Genomic DNA, 19,972 nt, shown 5'->3' on the forward strand with positions numbered 1-19,972 from the left:
GCCAAGGCAAGCGCCCCCTGCAGGACTATATTGCAGCGTTCCGACTGCTAGGCCAGGATTCGGCTTGGAATGAGGTGGCGCTGATGGACGCCTTCCAGGACGGCCTTTCCGATGAGATGCAGGACGAGCTGGTTCGTGTGGAGGCGCCACCGACCCTCGACACGCTGGTGACCCAATGCCTGCGCATCGACGCCTGCCTGCAACGGCGACGGCCCCGTCGGGCTCTTCCGGAACCATCGACAGCGTCGGCACCCCCGCGTTTCGCACCGACAGCGCTCCGGACTGCACAGCGTTTTGTGGCGACGGCTGAGGAGCCCATGGAGCTCGGAGCAGCCAGACCTCAACTGACGGCCCAGGAGCGGATGCGGAGACGTCAAGGGGGGTTGTGCCTCTATTGCGGCGAGGCAGGACATTTTGCCACCTCGTGTCCCCGGAAGCGGAGTGGACCGTGCAAGCCTGTTCCGGAGTCTCGGCGTGACCAGCCGGGAAACGGGCCAGGCCTGGCCTAGGGGAAACTCTGGGTCAGGCACGTGACCATGCCCCGCCGGAGTCGGCGGCTGTGGACTGTGAGCCCCCTCGGCACCTGATTTTGAACACCCGGGTGTTGTTGGCTAACTGGTTGGAGGGGCTCCAGGCGCACGCACTGGTGGACTCGGGGGCCACCACGAACTTTATGGACCAGGCCTTTGTGGCCCATTACAAAGTCCCCTTGGTTCCAGTGGACCCTCCGTTGAGGGTCGAAACTATAGATGGGCGGGAACTCGTGGCGGGGCCCATCAAAATCGCTACCCCCTGCCGCTGATCCCGGAGCTGATGGAGAGGTTGCGGGAGGCCTCGATCTTCACTAAGCTCGATCTCCGAGGGGCCTACAACCTGGTGCGCGTGAGAGAGGGGGACGAGTGGAAGACGGCGTTCGGCACTCGGTACGGACACTTCGAGTATACCGTCATGCCGTTCGGATTGACCAACGCCCCCGCGGTCTTCCAGCACTTGATGAACGATGTGTTCCGGGACATGCTGAATCGGTTCGTGGTGATCTACTTGGATGACATTTTGATCTCTTCCCGGGCCCCGGAAAGTCACCTCCAGCATGTCCGCCAGGTCCTGCAGCGCCTGCGGGAGCACCAGCTCTATGCGAAGTTGGAGAAATGCTACTTCTTCCAGACTTCCATAGAGTTCCTCGGGCACATCATCACCCCCGAGGGCATCGCGATGGACCCGCGCAAGGTGGAGGCCTTGCGCAGTTGGGAACCCCCGCGTCGGGTGAAGGACGTCCAGCGTCTGTTGGGATTTGCCAACTACTATCGGACCTTCATCCCGGGCTTCGCCACCCTGACCTTGCCGTTGACCCAGCTCCTTCGGAAGAAGGTCCTGTTCCAGTGGGGGCCCCCGCAGCAGCAGGCCTTCGAGGTCCTCAAGCAGGCCTTCCTCACGGAGCCAGTCCTGAGGCACCCCAATCCACACCGCCCGTTCGTGGTGGAGACGGACGCGTCCAATGTGGCAATTGGGGCGGTGCTGCTACAGGCTCCGGTGGATGGCGGCACTCTTTTTCCCTGCGCATACTACTCCCGGAAACTCAACCCTTCCGAGCGCAACTACACCATCTGGGAAAAGGAGTTGCTGGCCATCAAGGCCGCGTTCGAGGCTTGGCGACATCACCTCGAGGGGGCCCAACACCAGGTGAAGGTGCGGACGGACCATCGGAACCTGGAGCACCTCACCACGGCCCGGAAGTTGAACCAGCGGCAGATCCGGTGGTCGTTGTTTTTCACCGGGTTCAATTTACACGTCACATACATTCCGAGCAACCTCAACCAGAGGGCGGACGCGCTATCCCATAAGCCGGAATACTTTTGCCCCAAGGACTCCCTTCCCCCCCCAGACGGTGCTGCCAGCGGACTCCTTGGCTGTGGTCCAGGAACCGGTGGACCTGCGGGCTCAGGTGCTGGAAGTGCAGCAACGGGACGACTGGTCGCAGCACGGAGAGCAGACGTCGGCCCCGCGTCCCCATGGACTGTGGAGGAGGGCTTGCTCAGACACCGGGGTCGGCTGTACGTGCCCACGAGTCCGCTCCAAGCCCTTGTCATGAACCAGTGCCATGACAACCCCGCGGCGGGGCACTTTGGCTTCTTTAAGACTTTGAACTTGGTGACGCGGACTTTTTGGTGGCCTCGGGTACGGCATGACGTGCACGCCTACGTGACGTCCTGTGTGACGTGCCGACAGGCCAAAGCCGCGTCCGGCCCCCCTCCTGGACTCCTCCAGCCGCTGCCGACACCGGAGAGACCGTGGGGAGCCATCTCCATGGACTTCCTGACAGACCTGCCCCTGTCCGCTACGTACACGACCATCCTCGTGGTGGTGGATGCGCTCACGAAGATGGCACATTTCATCCCGTGCCGCGGCCTGCCCTCGGCCCGCACTACGGCTCGCCTGTTCCTGCAACATATCTTCCGCCTCCACGGCCTGCCGGACTGGGTGGTTTCGGACCGCGGGGCCCAGTTCACGGCCCGCTTCTGGAAAGGCCTGATGGCCGCGCTGGAGGTGCAGGTGTGCCTGTCGTCGTCGCACCATCCGGAGACTGATGGGGGCACGGAGAAGGTCATCGGCATACTGGAGCAGTACCTCTGCTGTTTTGTCAACCAGCAGCAGGACAACTGGGCCGAGTACCTTCCCCTGGTGGAGTTCGCTTTTAATAACTCCCAACACACCTCCACCCAGATGACCCCGTTCCATGTCAACGTCAGATACCATCCACGGCTTTTCCCGTTGACCATCATGGACTCCCCTGTTCCCGAGACCCAGGACTTCCTCTCGGAGCTGCAGGCGGTGCAGCAACTGGTGCGGCGGCAGCTGATCCGGGCGAAAGAGGATTATAAATGGTTCGCCGATCGGGCCCGCCGGGCGACGCCACCGCTGGAAGTAGGAGATCGGGTGTGGTTGTCCACGAAACACCTCCCCACGGACCGGCCGGTGAGGAAACTGGCCCAACGCTTTATCGGTCCCTTCCCTATCGAGGCGGTCATCAATCCAGTGGCCTACCGTTTGACTCTACCCCACTCCATGCGGCTCCACCCTGTTTTTCATCAGTCCGTCCTGGTCCCTGAGGCCCCCACGAGCCATCTCCGCCGCCCGCTGACGCCTGCCCCCCCAGCCGCAGCCGACGAGGACGACGCCTCGACGTATGAGGTGGACAGTATCCGGGACTCCCGTTGGCTGAAGGGGCGCTTCCAATACCTCATCGCCTGGAAGGGGTACCGGCCCGAGGATTTCACCTGGGTGGACGCATCTGCCGTTCAGGCCCCTGACCTGGTGCGGGCTTTCCACGAACAGTTCCCGTCCCGACCCCATCCCGACCGTCAGACCCGGGGGAAGGGCCCTGCGGTGGGGGATAGTGTTGTGGCCCCGCCCTCTGAGCCTGTCCCATCGGAGGAGGAAAGCTCCGAGCATGAGGAAGAGGAGTCAGCCAGGCCTCCCTCTCCAGGCCCCTCCCCTCTGGCATTGTCTCAAGTGCCGGCCGAGGGAGAGGAGACAGCTGGTTCGGATCAGAGTGATGAGGAAACATCATTCCTGGATGCACGCCTCCGAAGGCGTGATAAACGTTTGCAGCAGTTTAGGAGGCATGCTAGGGATTAGAACTGAGTCACTGGACCACACCCCAGAGACTATATAATAGAGGATGGTGGTCAAGGATCCTTGTGACAAACAAAGCAAACCTTAGATAGTCACTAAAGCCTCATCCGGAATTGCTGAGAGAAAGATTTAAAGTGTCGGACATTTGGACTCTTGAGTATTTATCTTTCTGTTTTACTTTGAAAATAAAGTCACTTGGCAGACGGTGTGTCTATCGCTGCCAAGTGGGAGATAAGACCTGGGTGCGTTCCAAAGTGTTTCCTTAACCCTCGACTGGCTGTGTTGGTGTGTGTGTGGGTACAGGGACAGATCAGTGAGTTTGGAAATGGGCCGCCATTGGAAGCTCATACACTTTGTGGTGGCACCAAACATGACAGAGTCAGTCATCCTGGGCCTCGCTTGGCTGGACAAGTGGGGACCCGCCATCACATGGAAGGATGGCTACTGAAAGCTAAAGATTGGAGTGGGACTGCTTCCACCCCTCTCCAGGGGCAAGGCTCATCGCCAAAGCCACCCAATGACCCCAGAATGGGTGAGACAGTAGCTGCCGTCACTGATGTGCCACCAGGCTGTCCCCAGGAACCCAAAGAGTATAGAGAGCTGGCGGATGCATTCAGTGATCATGAATGCAACGCCTTACCCCCACTCCCTAACCCACTGATTGTGCGATAGAATTCATGCCAGGGGCAAAATTGCCCAAACCAAAGATGTCTTCCATGACCCGCCAGGAAATGGATGAGTTGAGGAAATATATCAAGGCCAACCTGTCAAGGGGTTTCATTCAGCCCGCCAAATTGGGGGGGCACCCCAGTGCTCTTTAAAAAGAAGATGGGTCGATGAGGCTCTGCATGGATTTTTATGGAATTAACACAGTATGCATGGAAAACACTACCCCCTGCCCCTGGTGAAGGACATGCTAAGCCATTTGGCAAAGGGTAAGGTATTCACTAAACTAGACTTTAGAGAGGCATACTACCAGGTGCGAATCAAAGAGAGAGATGAATGGAAGACCGCCTTCAACTGCCCATTAGGCAGCTTCCAATTTAAAGTCATGCCATTCGGACTACAGGGAGCCCCTGCCTTCTTTATGCAGCTGAGCACCTCTATAAGGGGGTCTATCTGGATAACATTCTCATATTCAGCGAGATGATGGAAGTGTTCTGTCCCCATCCCACACACGCACCCCCACAGACGGCCCGGAGTTAATAAGCCACACGACAAAGTCTTTGAAGATAAAGCTGGCAGCAACCCAATGGCTAGCTGCCAATTCAGACTTTACTCACACAAAACAAAGATTAGACTGCAAGCATTCCGATAAAGCAGGCAAAGTTTCAGCAATACAAGGATTAGTCCAAATGCAGTCCGACAAGGCAGGCAGAAGTCCAGTAACGCAGAGATCATGGATTATTTCTAGTTTTTGCTCGTCACAAACTGAACTGGCCACCACACCCACATTTATACCCCGTGGGGTGTGGTCCAGTGACTCAGCTAAACTTTGGCACGCCTTCCCCTCTGCTGCGCACGCTTCGCCCTGCGCCGTTGTCGAGGATCCAGCCAGCACTTATCTCCTTCGTCGCTGTCCACCTGTGGCTGTGGGGACGTGCTTGGCTCTGGGCCTATCTCTTGGCCTTCGGTGTCCTCCAGAGGCATTGCCAGAGAGGAAGGTCCTGGAGAGGGAGGCCTTGCCAACTCCTCTCCCTCACTCTCAGAGTCTGCATCTGTCGATAGCCCAGGCTCAGGCAACGGAGCCACAACAGGAAGAGCACATTAAACTAGTGCGCCAGGTCTTGAAAAAACTCCTAGCAGCTAAGCTCTACGTGAAGCTGTCAAAATGCGAGTTCCACAAGACCTCCCTACACTACCTGGGAGTATCGAGTGTCAAACTAAGGAATTGAGATGGACCCGGGAAAAGTAAAAGTGGTGCTGGGCTGGCAGCCCCCATGCATCTGCAAGCAGCTCCAGAGTTTGCTGCCGTTTGCTAACTTCTATAGAAAGTTCATCCGGCCTTTGCGGAGGCTGCCTTGCCCCTAACTGAATTACCAAAAATGGGGGGCGGGCTGCCCCAAAGCCAAGGCTGCCCCAACTGCTGGCATGGTTCCTGGACTGCCAGAGGGCATTTAAGAGGCTGAAGAAGCTCTTTGCAGAGGAGCCCATCATCTAGCACCCCAACCCTGAGTAGTCATTTGTCATCCAAGCCAATGCCAGCAATGTAGCTGTGAGGGTGGTGCTCTTGCAGCAAAACCCCCAGGGCCAGCTGCAACCCTGTGCATAGGTATCCAAAAAACTAATCAACACCAAAAGATGGTGGGCAGTGTGGGAGAAGGAATCCTACACTGGTGGGCTCTTCTTTCCTGGCGACACTTCCTGGAGGGGAGTAAGATGCCGATCGAGTTTTGGACTGATCACAAGAACCTCAAGACCCTAAAGATCACCACCCCTGGAAGCTCTCTCCCAAGCAGGTCTGCTGGGCGCATTATTTCAAGCGATTCAACTTTGAGCTAAAGTACATCCCGGGGCGGGGGGGAGGGGAAGAACCTGCTCGTGGATGCTTTTTCCAGAAAGCCACAAGTCAACAGTTGTCATGAGGAAATCATCCACACCACCATCCCCCCCCTCACAACCCACGCCTCCCCCAAAGCATCAGAGGCCAAGCCGGATGCTGGGACAATCTGGGGGGACGGGACAAGATGACAAATGCCCTGAAGTCTGCGTTTCTGGCAGACCAGTGGTTCAATGACAACCGAGATGCCTTGATCCTGAGGGATGGACTAGCCTGGAAGGGGGACAAACTATATGTTCCCTCCAGCCTGAGACTTCAGATCCTACAGCACAATCACGATTTCAAGCTTGCCGGGCACTTTGGATTCCTAAAGACCCTGCACCTAACTAGGAGGCAATTTTGGTGGCCTAGGATGAAAGCAGATGTGGAGGATTATGTGAAGAGTTGTGTTACTTGTGCAGCCATGAAGAAGAGACCTGGGAAACCCCCTGGCCTCCTCCAGCAAGTGGCGGACCCAAGCTGACCCTGGGAGGAAATTGCTATGGACTTCATAGTCGAGCTCTTGGAGAATGGCGGGAACACAGTCATTTGGACCGTGATTGACATTCTCAAAGCAAGCCCACTTCACAGCCTGCTCAGGATTACCTTTAGCTAGAAAATTAGCTAGGATGTTCATAAAGCAAAGTTCTGGAGGGAGTTCCTAAAAGCGATAGGGTCCACACAAAGGCTTGGCTTTCCATCTGAGCACGAATGGGGCTATCAGGTCCCATATATTTCTATTAGGACACTGGCATTCTGGTTGGAGGGGGAATGATTGGAGAGATCTCTATATGAAGTTTCTGTTTCCTGCATTGCAGTACTGTGGGAGGGATTTTGTTTGCACTGCTTTAAATTGCTGTTTTTTAAGTGGGAAGATTTAGTTCCTGCCTAGACTTCTTGCTATCACAAGTCTTTCAATAAAATCTCCTTTTGGAACAACTTCAGTTTCAAGAGTCCTGCTTCTTGCGAAAATTTGGAGAGGCAAGACCTTACATTAGGCAGGAACTGCAAACTGGTCAACCCGGAGAGGTAACAGCCCTACTGTGGGGACCGTGGATACTATGTTTGCCCAAGGCAGCGACCACGAAGAGTTTGAATCAGGGTGAAAATTACTTACCTTCCCTACTGGTTCGCCAATGTGTGTGTGTTGTGTGTGTGCAAGCGAAGCGCGTGTACGCCATTGTCTGCACATGCACAAAGCCTTCTGCGCATTCGCAAAGGCTTAAAATGTAAAAACACAACATCATGACATCCGCGCGGGTGGGCGGAGCCTCCTGCAACTGCCGCTACTGCTTCGCCCGAGCTGGATAGAACCGGCTGGATTTCACCCCTGGGCTGAATGCCGGGGGAGAACCCCCCCCCCAAGACCCAAGAAGAGGAGGCTCTCAATGCCTGGATTGAGGAGAACATTGTCTCAAACACCACTGCCAAGCTGAGGTAGTCCATTGGCATTGGGAAGAAGGAAGGCTGGGGCAGCAGGACCAAGGATGTCACCCTCACCCGGGGAGTCACTGACCCAGCTTGAAGTAGGAGATGGGAGACCTCTATGATGATAACAAACTGGAATAAGACCCAGACTGGTCCAACCAACTCCTGAGGGAAGCCATGAACCACATGAGGGAGGCCATCCATAGCATGCAGATCCAGGGCATCCTGGATTGCGCTGCGGGTGAGGTAGGAGCGCAAAAAGAGGCTACCGGTGAACGAAGGACATACCCAACCCCAGAGGCATCTACTGAAATCACAGGGGCTACTGGCAAACCCATTGCCACCATGGAAGATCCACCCAGGAGACATCACAACACAAAGCAAGGCCTGCAACTCGATGGGAGGAGGCTTCCACCCTTAGAACAGAAGGCTTGGCATCAAATTCAACGGGAAACCCCAGCAACTGGGTTTTTTCCTTGCACATGTATTGACCTACATGCAGGAGTATGGGAGGGACCTCCCTACAGAAGGGACCAAAGTCCGGGTTGTCATACTTGCTCTAGAAGAATCAGCTGCACATTGGATGGTGAGCCTCCATAATGCAGATGTACCAGAGCTCTGCAACTAGGACCCCCCAGCCAATCTCAAGGCTAGAGACCGCATAAGGCATGTCAGACAGGGGCACCGTCCAGTCGCCAAGTACATCAAAGAGTTTCATGACCTGCCTTGCCATGTAGATTGGCCAAAGGAAATATTCGTGAGTTGGTTCAAAGATGGCTTAAATGATGACTTGTATAATGCCTGCATTGCCCATGGAGGCCCAGTCCTCCTGCACTGCTGGTGTGTCTTGGCTGAGGAAGCTGAAATCAACCAAACTCTAAACCAGTACCATGCAAGCTGCTCCTGGAAGAGATCCCCACTGGAAGGGAGTTGGGAGGGAACTAAAACTCGCTCTGCCCCACCGCACTCAGCCGCCTGCTTCAATTGTGGGAAGGAAGGCCACTGCGCAGCTGAGTGCTGTGTGAGGATGCCCACCTGGAAAGAAAAGAAGCAGGTCAGAGGGAAACTCTCAAAGTCACCACGGTGTTCCAGAGATACAGCCCTAAAGACCCATGTGGTCGTTGAGTTCCCACCAGAATTAATTACAGTGCGAGGAACTCCGACCCCTCCAGTGGAGGGACCTGATCAGTCAGATAGCAACTATGAAGACCCTTTGGTAAGTTGGGTTGTTGAACCCCTTACAACTCCTATAAAACTGTTAATTCCATTAACAGAGAGAAAAGTAAGACTTAAAGCATTGCTGGATTTGGGGTGCACGAGAAGCCTAATAAGCCCAACTCTGGTCAGGGAACTGGGCATTCGACTAAGGCTACTAAAAACTCCAGTCTCATTCTGCCAACTTGATGGGCCCATTGTGGGGGGTGCCCTGGTCATGTTTGCCTCTGAACCACTCAAACTAATGATGGCAAATCACTCCGAAACCATTACTTTAACTGACCTGGTTAAAGAAATGGAACCCAAGGGTGGACTAATAATTATTCCCTAATAATAAATTAATCTGGAGAGAGGAACCCCACCAGACTGAAATACCACAAAGTGAGGAGGTAGCTGCAACTGTGGCGAATGGACCTCTACCATGCGTCCCCAGTCCTGCTCTGGGAGAAGAAGGACCGCTCATCATGCTTATGTGAAGATTATAGAAATTTAAACTCTATTTGCAAGGAAAATCTCTATCCCCTACCCCTAATGAAGGACATGCTGGCCCATCTGGTGAAGGGGAGAATTTTTTCCAAACTAGACTTAAGGGACACTTATTACCTGATCCGGATCCAGGAGGGGAATGACAGTGTTTAATTGTCTGTTTGGATGTTTTCAGTTCAAGGTTTTGTCATTTGGGCTCCAAGGGTTGCCTGCCATTTTCATGCAGCTAATTAATGAGGTGCTACATGAGCACTTGTATAAGGGAGTTTTGGTTTATCTTGATGATACATTTATTTATAATGAAACTAAGACTCAACTTGTTAAATTGGTGCGGGAACTCTTGAAGAAATTAAGGGCAGCTAAGTTATTTGCCAAACTCTCCAAATGTGAATTTCACCAAGATAAAATAGATTACCTAGGGTACCGAATCTCTCACCAGGGGGTGGAAATGGACCCCACAAAAGACAGAGCAGTCCTCAAATGGGAAACACCCTGCACTTGGAAACAATTGTAGAGGGTTCGCTAACTTTTATCAGCAGTTTATCCCCTCTTTTGCCTAAATAGTGTTCCTGATTACAAATCTGTTAAAAACCAAGGGGGTAGATGTTGTGGCTCCGTTGCCTGAGCCTGGGCTATCGACAGATGCAGACTCTAAGAGTGAGGGGGAGGAGTTGGCAAGGCCTCCCTCTCCAGGACCCTCCTCTCTGGCAATGCCTCCGGAGGACACCGAAGGCCAAACGATAGGCTCAGAGCCAAGCACATCCCCGCAGCCACAGGTGGACAGCGACGAGGAAGATAAGTGCTGGCTGGACCCTCGACAGAGGTGCAGGGAGAAGCGTGCACAGCAGAGGGGAAGGCGTGCCAGAGATTAGCTGAGTCACTGGACCACACCCCACAGGATATAAATGTGGGTGTGGTGGCTGGTTCAGTTTGTGACGAGCAAAAAACTGGAAATACTCCATGATCTCTGCTTTACTGGACTTTACCTGCTTTATCGGACTGCATTTGGATTAATCTTTGTTTTGTGTGAGTAAAGTCTGAATTGGCAGCTAGCCACTGGGTTGCTGCCAGCTTTATCATCAAAGAGTTTTGTCGTGTGGCTTAATAACTCCGGACCGTCTGTGGGTGTGTGTGCGTGGTACAGGGACAGAACAGTAGATAAACTGAAACCTAGCCAACCACTGAAGTGGACTATGGACTGCCAAGTGGCATTTGAGAAACTGAAAAGACTCTTTTCAGCCGAACCTGTAGAAAACACTCAGACCCAGACCCAGAGATGTGCATACACCTCTAGGAAATTAACTGAAACTGAACAGAGATGGACAATATGGGAAAAAGAAGCTTTTGCAGTCAGGTGGGCACTCCTAACTTGGAGACATTTCTTAGAAGGAAGCAAAATACTTTTCCAAGTATGGACTGACAACAAGAACTTGGAAGCACTCAGAACCCCACAGAAAATGTCCCCAGAACAGGCCCGACGGGCACAGTACTTCCAACGCTTTAATTTCACTTTGAAGTATTTACCAGGAGGAAAAAAATTTTTGGCAGATGCCTTGTCCAGACTACCACAACACAACAGTGTTAAGGTGGAAGTAATTAAGCCCATGCTCCCAGCCTCCCATTTAGCAGCTAAAGTTGTCACACGCTCTCAGACAAAGAACGACCCCTCCACCTTAGACAATGCCACCACTACAGAATTCAAAAAGGCCTTGGAAACAAATGAGTGGTTTAGTGCTCATAGATGTACTTGCATAATAAAAGATGGGTTAGCTTGGGTGGGAAATAAGCTGTATGTCCCAGCTAGGGAAAGGCTGAAAACTATGCAAGCTTGTCACGACTCTAAATTAGCTGGTCACTTTGGTTTTGTAAAACCATTATATTTACTGAAACGGCAATTCTGGTGGCCCTCATTTTAAAAAAGACATAGAAAGCTATATAGCAAGCTGCCCCATTTTTACTGCGGCTAAACGCAGGCAAGGGAAAACCCCTGGTCTACTGCAGGTGGTAGCCAACCCTTCAGCACCATGGAGAGAGATTTCCATGGATTTCATTGTGGAATTGCCTGAAAGTTCTGGAAACCCAGTTAACTGGGTTGTCATAGACCAATGATGGTGAACCTATGGCACACATGCCAGAGGTGGCACATAGAGCCTTCTCTGTTGGCATGCGTGCTGTTGCCCCAGGACAGATCTCCGGGGCGTTTCTTTCATGAGCTTCTGTTTCCCTGCAAATGACGAAACAGACGCTCACAAAAGAAAAATATCTTACCTCTTGCCATGCTGCCGGTGTTGGGATGTCCCGCCTCCTGCCGGCCAGCTGGTCTTCGGGTCTCTGCTGTGCATGCACACATGTCTGTGCATGCGCACATTCACACATGTCCATGCATATGCACACACACCTTTGAGTTTGGGCATGCACGCGTGCACAGTTTGGGCACTCGGTGTCTAAAAGGTTCACCATCACTGCTCTAAGAGCCACTCAGTACCTGGTGGCTTGGAAACACTCCCCTTCTCATACAATGAATGGGTTCACAAAAATCATGTGCATGCCCCTAAATTAATATGTATATTTCATCAATTGTCCCCTGACAAACCTTGCTGATTTTATGTTTTCTTTGTCTCCCCTTCCCTCTTTTTGTTTTCTTTCCGGTAGACTTCCCATTTTTCTAGGGGAGCGGCATGTTAGGTCCCATATATTTCTATTGGGATGCTGGCATTTTGGTGGGAGAGGGAAGAATTGGAGGGATCTCTATATGAAGTTTCTGTTTCCTGCATTGCTGTACTGTGGGAAGGGTTTTGTTTGCACTGCTTTAAATTGCTGTTTTTTAAGTGGGAAGATTTAGTTCCTGCCTAGACCTCTTGCTATCACAAGACTTTTAATAAAAGTTCCTTTTGGAACAACTTCAGTTTCGAGAGTCCTGCTTTCTTGTGAATATTTGGAGAGGCAAGACCTTACAAGGGTGGCCGAATGCGCGAATGCCATGGTAGAGCAGTATTTGAGGTGCTATGTGGACTACCAGCAATCTAACTGGGCAGACTTGCTGCCTTTTGCAGAGATAGCCTACAATAATTCGGTGAACAGTAGCACTGGCCAGACCCCTGTCCAGGTCACCAGTGGCATGGAATTTGTTCCCAAGCTAGAATTACCCCTTCATTTCCCTGAATGAGTGGATGGAATCACTGAAAAAGGGCTGGGAGAATGCGAGGTGAGCCTTAGTGGAAGCGGCAAAATCTTATAAGATGCAAGCTGAGAAACACCGCTCCCCCCAGCCTCCTTTCCAAGTCGGAGACAAAGTATACTCTTTAGATACAAAGTATCTAAAACTAAAGCTACCATGTAAGAAACTGGGTTCCAAGTTCATAGGGCCGTTCCCGATAGTGAAAGTAATCAACCCGGTAACTGTTCAGCTTAGGCTCCCACGCTTGTTGGGAAAGTGCATCTGGTCTTTCACAGCAGTTTGTTAAAGCCAGCAGTCAGCTCCCAGCTGAGACCGGTAGACTGGGCCATTCCTAAACCTATTGTAGTGCAAGGAGACATCCATTATGGGGTTAAAAAAATATTGAACTCTTGTATGCACCGAGGATGATTGCAATACTTAGTTCATTGGAAGGGATACCTCTTGTCTGAGACTACCTGGGTCAAAAGTTTGGATGTGAAAGCTGACAGACTTGTAAAGCAATTTCTTTCTTTTCTTTTTTTTAAATACTTTATTGAATTTTCCAATTTTTAAAAAGACAATGTACAATCTCAATCTTGATCCGAGGTACAGTGTTTACACATTTCATGAATCTACCTGAGACTACCTGGGTCAAAAGTTTGGATGTGAAAGCTGACAGACTTGTAAAGCAATTTCATGATAGACACCCCAATAAACCCAAGTGACCCCCTGGGGGAGGAAGGGGGGTTAACCTGGCTGCTACTAAAAACCCTCTGATTTTCTCATTACAGGATGTCCTCTTCAACTGAGGGGGGACAGCCTGTCAATCCTGGAACCATTTTCCCCCTTGGCACTTCAGGGCTGCCACAGCAAAGAAAGTCAAGCTGTGGGAACGGGAGCGGGGAGGAAAAGATAACTGGGGGATTGTGCCAATATGACGTGCCTAATAAATCTATACTTTGAGGAACGTGGCTGCCTTGGAATTTTGATTCCATTGGGTCCATTACTTGGAACCCTGACACAGTATTTATAACTCCTACTATATCAGGGCTGTCAAATACCCGTCTTGTGGGCCAGCTGAGTCATGCGCTGGCCACACCCACGCCTGATTTAGTAAAGGGGAAAAAATCCTGATATGTCATGTGATGCCACTGTGACGACGCAAGTTTGACACCCCTGTACTATATGATCTATCTATGAAAGACATAGACCACTTGACAAAAGTGGGTTTTCCCTTTAAGTACCTAAATTAAATCATTTAGGTCCTCAAAGGGAATTTCTACTTTAAATAGATGCCTTTATAACTTCTTCATTTATTCTAAACTTGTTTAGACAGGATCTGCAGAATAGGGCCTTCTGAAGATATCCCAGCTATCAGATCTGTCTGATATGCTGGAGGGGGGCTTTCTTTTCAGTGGTTCAGTGTATGGAATATATTTTCTTGTGGAGTTTCAATTGAACACCTCTCTACATTTAAAAAAGCAGTCATTAAACATATTTTACCATACATTTAGGGTTACAGATAGTTCTCAACTTATAATTGGTCACTCATCAACTATTCAAAATTATAATGGACCCCCCCCTCCAAAAAAAAGACGTGTCCCAGTTCTGAATTCCAATGTCACCCATTTTACGACTGTCACAACTTATGACAATAATGCACAGTCTCCATTATAAGGACTACCTGTGCAATTTAGATTTCTGAATGCTACTATTAGCCATAGTAAATATTTGAATAGAAAGTGAAAATACCAATTGAAATTAAAGAATCAGGAAAAATAAAAACAGGATTTGGATCTCTCACTGAATTTATTCATCTATTTTTAATCTTTAGAATTTTTCTCTAAATATTAGTTTAAAATTATAAATAATGCTGTAAGCCCTTTTGAGACCTGATGCCCTATACCAAGCTATATTTCACAGACACTTCCATTTAGTTCTTGTTTAGTGCCAAAGGCTGAAATGAGTAAATAAAGCAATGATGTGAAGAGTGTAGACATCACATTAACTGTCTTAGTGATAGTGCGAAATGGGATAGGCCAAATGATGTAAATGAAAGAAGCTGGGATTGTCAATCCCCCCAATTGCCCCAGGAATTGGAAATTAAAATACTATTGTAAACTTATTGTAAAATAATTTCAATATGAATCCTGCCTAAATATGGCAGAATATTGGCACTGTATTTCAGGAGCATGACAAGAGAAGACCACAAAATATCATTTTAGGATTGAATAGCATTCACTGGCTGCAGGTTTGCTACTCAAACAGTTGACAAAGTTGTTCTCCAAACTCAACTGTACATGACTGAGTTTTTATGCGAAAGTTTGGAAAATTCAAATTTCATCTTATAAAAAATATAAGATTATGGCTGTTTTTATTTACATGCTTTTTAAATAAATAAAAACTGTTTCTTTATTTGCAGCAGATTCATCCATTGTCAGTTTTGTCACCTTTCTTAACAATGCTACAGGCAAGATTTTCCTTAAAAAAATTGACATAGAGTAGGTTTAGTGTTTATTACTTTTCTTCTCTTTTCGCTATTGTATTAACTTTTGTGTTTTTGTATTCTTAGATTTGTCTTCATTTGGAACTGTGGATACTGCAGGTAAGAGTGGGTTGCTTATAATATTTATGTATAAAACATCTTGTACGACTTTTAATTTAAATAAAAATAGACTAAAAAACTGTTTGTCTTAAAGCAGTATGGTACCATAGAATACTGAGGGAAGCCACCCCTCCTAGAAGAATGAAATATTTTAAGAAATATTTAAAAAGCCAGAATATTATATTTCCCTAAAGGAGAAACATGTTTTTAAAGACAGAAAGCCCCCAAGTCTTTCTTAATAGCCCCAGCAGGACTGGGCCAACCTATCTACAAGACAAAAAACCTTCATCTCCAGGGTGACCCTCCAGGACATAATAGGATTAACTCACTAGCAGCAGAGCTCACTACATTGCACAATCTCCTAAAGACATTGCATCAGCCAAACTTCAACCAAGCTTGGCTCAGACAAACTCCTAGGATTTGTACATGGCACCATGGGAGTCTGACAACAGCCAATAGAATACATGTTTTTGCACAGGAACAGAAAGCTCAAGTTCAAAGCCCAAGAGAAGGTATAACACGCCCCCACTCCCCCCAATCTCAACTCCATGTGGTCAGCTGCAACAGAGAACCATGTGCTTGGTGGGTCTGCTTTACCATTAAGCCATCTTTCCAATCAGCCTTCATGTTTCCAGTGTCTTTCTTGTGGATTGGAACTGAACCAGATGGATATTTCTTCCAACAATACCAAATTAAACAAAATACCAAATCATGCTGTAAACTGTCCTTTCAGGAAGAGAAATATTCAGGAGGTGCTTCAGTACAAACATTTTTCTTGATGAACCATTATCAGTATGAGTTTAACAATCCTCAAAGGGATAGGGTAGTACTTCACTATAATAAAATAGACCCAATTATATACAAGCATAACTGACATTGTTTAGTATAATGGGATTCCTGCCTTAAGGAACAAAGGAGATGAAATTAGATTGATTGAATTATTACTGTAAAGCAGCAATTCAGTCAATAAGGGTCTCCTTAAATGAGAGAAAAAAACCAAAGGTATTACAAAGTTAATGGCACAGTCGTACAATATTTTGAACAAGAGGAAATAAGAAAATTGCAGTGGAATTTAGAGAAAGAAAAGTGATATTTAAAGACAGAAAATAAAATATAATCACACTTATTTTTCTGGGAACTGAGCAAAGGTAAAGAAAGTCTGAAATATCTTACTAATTAAATTGCAGATCTTTAAAATGCTAATAGAGATATTTTCTTTATAAGGCTAAATTTCTGTTTGGCATATTCTTCAGACAAAACAGCCAAAGCCAAAGGAAAATATAAAATGGTGATAGAACATTTCTATAATAGCAAGGAAACTCTGCTTATTGTGTTTAGCAGGATAGCCAATCATCACAATCCAATATACAGTAAAGTTGGAATGGTACACCATAACTGTTTGAAAAAGCCACAAGTCTCTTGGTAGAATTTTATTTTTCTTTAATGAGTTATTCTTTCAGTATAAAGAAGAGAAAAAAGGGGAAAACAGAAAGATACACTACATCCAAAAAGGAAACAACAAAATATATTATATAAGTGAAATATATGAAACAATCCTTCATCTTAGTAATTTAAGCACAGCATTAAACATTAATGGATAGTGTTAAATTAGACTAAAGTGCCAGTTTAAAAGCACAAAGTGAACACATAGTTCAAGACTATATATTTAGAGTCATGTTCTCTTCCCAGTATTGAAAAATAATATTTCCTAACAATGAGTCCCACTTGTTAAATCCATAATTCTTGATATAGTTGTGTTTCACATTTTTGTATATCTAAGGGTTGGCCTTTCCACAGAAAATTCCTTAATATCTTGTCAGTCTGCTTAAATAGCTTAATTCCTACATTTATTATTGTTAACATTATTAAAATAATTACAGATTATTAATATATATATTATTAAAATTATATATAAAATTATATATATATATATATATATATATATATATATATATATATATATATATATATATATATAAATTTTTATATAACTTCAGAACTGTACATTATAATTTATTAAACATAACTCATTTCATTTTTCTTTAGAAACAACAAATATAATGGAACTTGACTTTTCAAAAATAGATGGTATGTTTATTATTGTTATTATAATACATAACACTGTGAATTCACTGCTGTGTGTTTAGCTGGTGTTGGCCTTCATTCACATCAAATTCTTCCCAAGAATTTAGGATACTTCATGTATCACTGTAATCTATGTATGGATCGAAGCAGTGTGGCCTTTTGTAACTGATAGATGAACATTTTTCCAATGCACATATTTTGTAACTAACTACCATTGAAGCCTTTTTCCTATGGACTATGGTATTGCCACATCAACTATCCATACTTTCTTCTTTTCAATCACAGTTAAATCTGATGTATTATATGCCAAAGAACCCACCCTCCTTAACACATTAACAATTGTCAATAAGAAAGCAAAAAAAATCTGGATAGTGGACGTTGGAATACCTGGAGACAGGAAAAAGAAAAAGCAGTTTAACTAAATTTAGTTTACACCAACACCATTCATTATATCCCTCCATTTCTTTTTATCTTTTCAAACCATCCTTGAAGTCAGGAACTCTTGATTAGGACTCCACAATAAATCATAGTAAATCCTAACACTTCATAGATTAGTTTAATTTCTTTTATTGGCTAAGAATAGACTGGCAGACACAGCTCAGTAAATTCAGAAACTTTATTGTTTTGTAGATTAAAATAGTTTAAGTGCAGTTGTAGGTGTACTGTACCCAAGTATTGATTGCCCACACATCATGGATTTAAACACAAAGTTTCTTCTACCTGCCTTTCCAAATTAAAAGTTAATTGGCCTAGCACTTTGCAACCATGAAGCTGAACAATTATTGAATGTTTCAATAATGACCATTTCAAAAAGCCAGTTTCCACTTGCCAGTCTCCACTCTTATCACTCTATTCTCTTTATGCCTCTCTCTCCTCTTCTTAATCTAGTAAATTCCATAATAATCAAAGGATTAAAAGAATAATAGAGTTGGAAGGGACCTTGGAGGTCTTCAAGTTAACCCCCTGCTCAAGCAGGAAACCCTATACCATTTCAGACAAATGGCTGTCCAATCTCTTCTTAAAAACCTCCATTGATAAATCATTCACAACTTCTGGAGACAAGCCTTTCAGTGGTGGGTTTCTACTGATTCGCCCTGGTTTGGACAAAGCAGTAGTGGCAGCGGTGGAAGGCTCCACCAACCAACCCGGATGTCATCACGGATGCTCTGTGCATGCGCAGAAGCACAGAAGCCCTGCACGTGAGTGAAGCAAGCACGCGTGTGCACACTCACAGTTCCAAACTGGTAGCAAAGGCAAGTGGAACCCACTACTGAAGCCTTTCCACCGATTAATTGTTGTAACTGTCAGGAATTTTCTCCTTAGTACTAAGTTGCTTGTCTCCTTGGTTAGTTTCCATCCATGGTTTCTTGTTCTGCCTTCAGGTGCTTTGGAGAATAGGTTGATCCCCTCTTCTTTGTCACAGCTCCTTAGATATTGGAACACTGCTATCACATCATCACTAGAATGAATGAATGAATGAATGAATGAATGAATGAATGAATGAATGAAATTGTGAGTCCCCATGAACAAAGGATGTAGTTAAGACAGTCTTCAACTAGGTCACCATTAGAGTGGAATCCTACATCTGCATCTGTTATTGTTCTAAACTAGCATTTATTCCTTGATTCCACCCATCCAACTTCCCCAGAAGATAGGTGGAGTTTGATATTCAGTAATTTAAATAAACTTTCCAAAACTATTCTGTGAATCATTAGATCATGACTTCAGAAAATTTGTTGAATTAACAGATGAGTATCTCAGGGCAGAACAAAACATGATACACTGGAGAAGGAAATGGCAATCCACTCCAGTATATTTACTATGAAAACCCCATGGACAGTACCAAAAGGCAAAAAGATATGACACTGGAAGATGAGCCCGTCAGTTCAGAAGGTGTCCAATATGCTACTGGGGAAGAGCAGAGGGCTAGTACTAGTAGCGCCAGAAAGAGTGAAACAACTGGGCCAAAACCGAAAGGATGTTCAGCTGTGGATGCATCTGGTGGTGAAAGGAAAGTCCGATGCTGTAAAGATCTATTCTCCATAGGAACCTGGAATGTAAGATCCATGAATCAAGGCAAGCTGGACATGGTCAAACAAGAGATGACAAGTCTGAACATCAACATCTTAGGAATCAGCTAACTAAAATGGACAGGAATGGGTGAATTTAATTCAGATGACTATTAGGTATATTACTGCAGACAAGAAGCCCTCAGAAGCAATGGAGTAGACTTCATAGTCAATAAAAGAGTATGAAAAGCAATACTGGGATACAATCCCCCAAATGACAGGATGATCTCAGTTCAAATCCAAGGCAAACCAATATCACAGTAGTCCAAGTCTATGCCCCAACCACTGGTGCTGAAGAGGATGAAATTGACTGGTTCTATGAAGCCCTACAGCACCTTATAGAATTAACACCAAAAAATGATGTCCTTATCATCATGGGGGATTGAAATGCTAAAGTAGGAAGCCAAAAGATAACAGGAATAACAGGCATGTTTCGCCTTGGAGTACAAAATGAAACAGGGCACAGGCTGATAGAATTTTGTCAAGAGAATATGATGGTCATAGCAAACACTCTTTTCCAACAACCCAAGAGACAACTCTACACATGGACATCACCAGACGGTCAACACAGAAACCAGATTGATTATGTGCTCTGCAGCCAAAGATGGAGAAGCTCTATACAGTCAGTAAAAACAAGACCAGGAGCTGACTGTGGCTCAGATCATGAGCTTCTCATTGCAAAATTTAGGTTCAAATTGAAGAAAGTAGGGAAAAGCACTAGGCCAGTCAGGTATGAACTAAATCATATCCCTGAT

At 46.8% G+C, this 19,972-nt stretch overlaps 1 protein-coding gene across 8 annotated transcripts in view; it reads left to right on the forward strand.

The window, feature by feature from the left end:
- The window catches only part of ADGRG2 (adhesion G protein-coupled receptor G2), a 220,965-nt gene that overhangs the window by 100,577 nt on the left and 100,416 nt on the right, over nucleotides 1-19,972 (forward strand). For 6 of the 8 annotated variants that reach the window (XM_087871373.1, XM_087871377.1, XM_087871379.1 and 3 more), the window contains exons 3-4: nucleotides 15,031-15,063; nucleotides 17,110-17,151. In XM_087871373.1, coding sequence (XP_087727499.1) covers nucleotides 15,031-15,063; nucleotides 17,110-17,151 — 75 coding nt within the window. The remainder of the gene's footprint in view (nucleotides 1-15,030; nucleotides 15,064-17,109; nucleotides 17,152-19,972) is intronic. The other 2 variants (XM_087871375.1, XM_087871376.1) reach the window with 1 other exon arrangement.

Source organism: Pantherophis guttatus, chromosome 5 (assembly GCF_059756535.1).
Source record: "Pantherophis guttatus breed Tessera chromosome 5, ASM5975653v1, whole genome shotgun sequence".
Lineage (NCBI taxonomy): Eukaryota > Metazoa > Chordata > Lepidosauria > Squamata > Colubridae > Pantherophis > Pantherophis guttatus.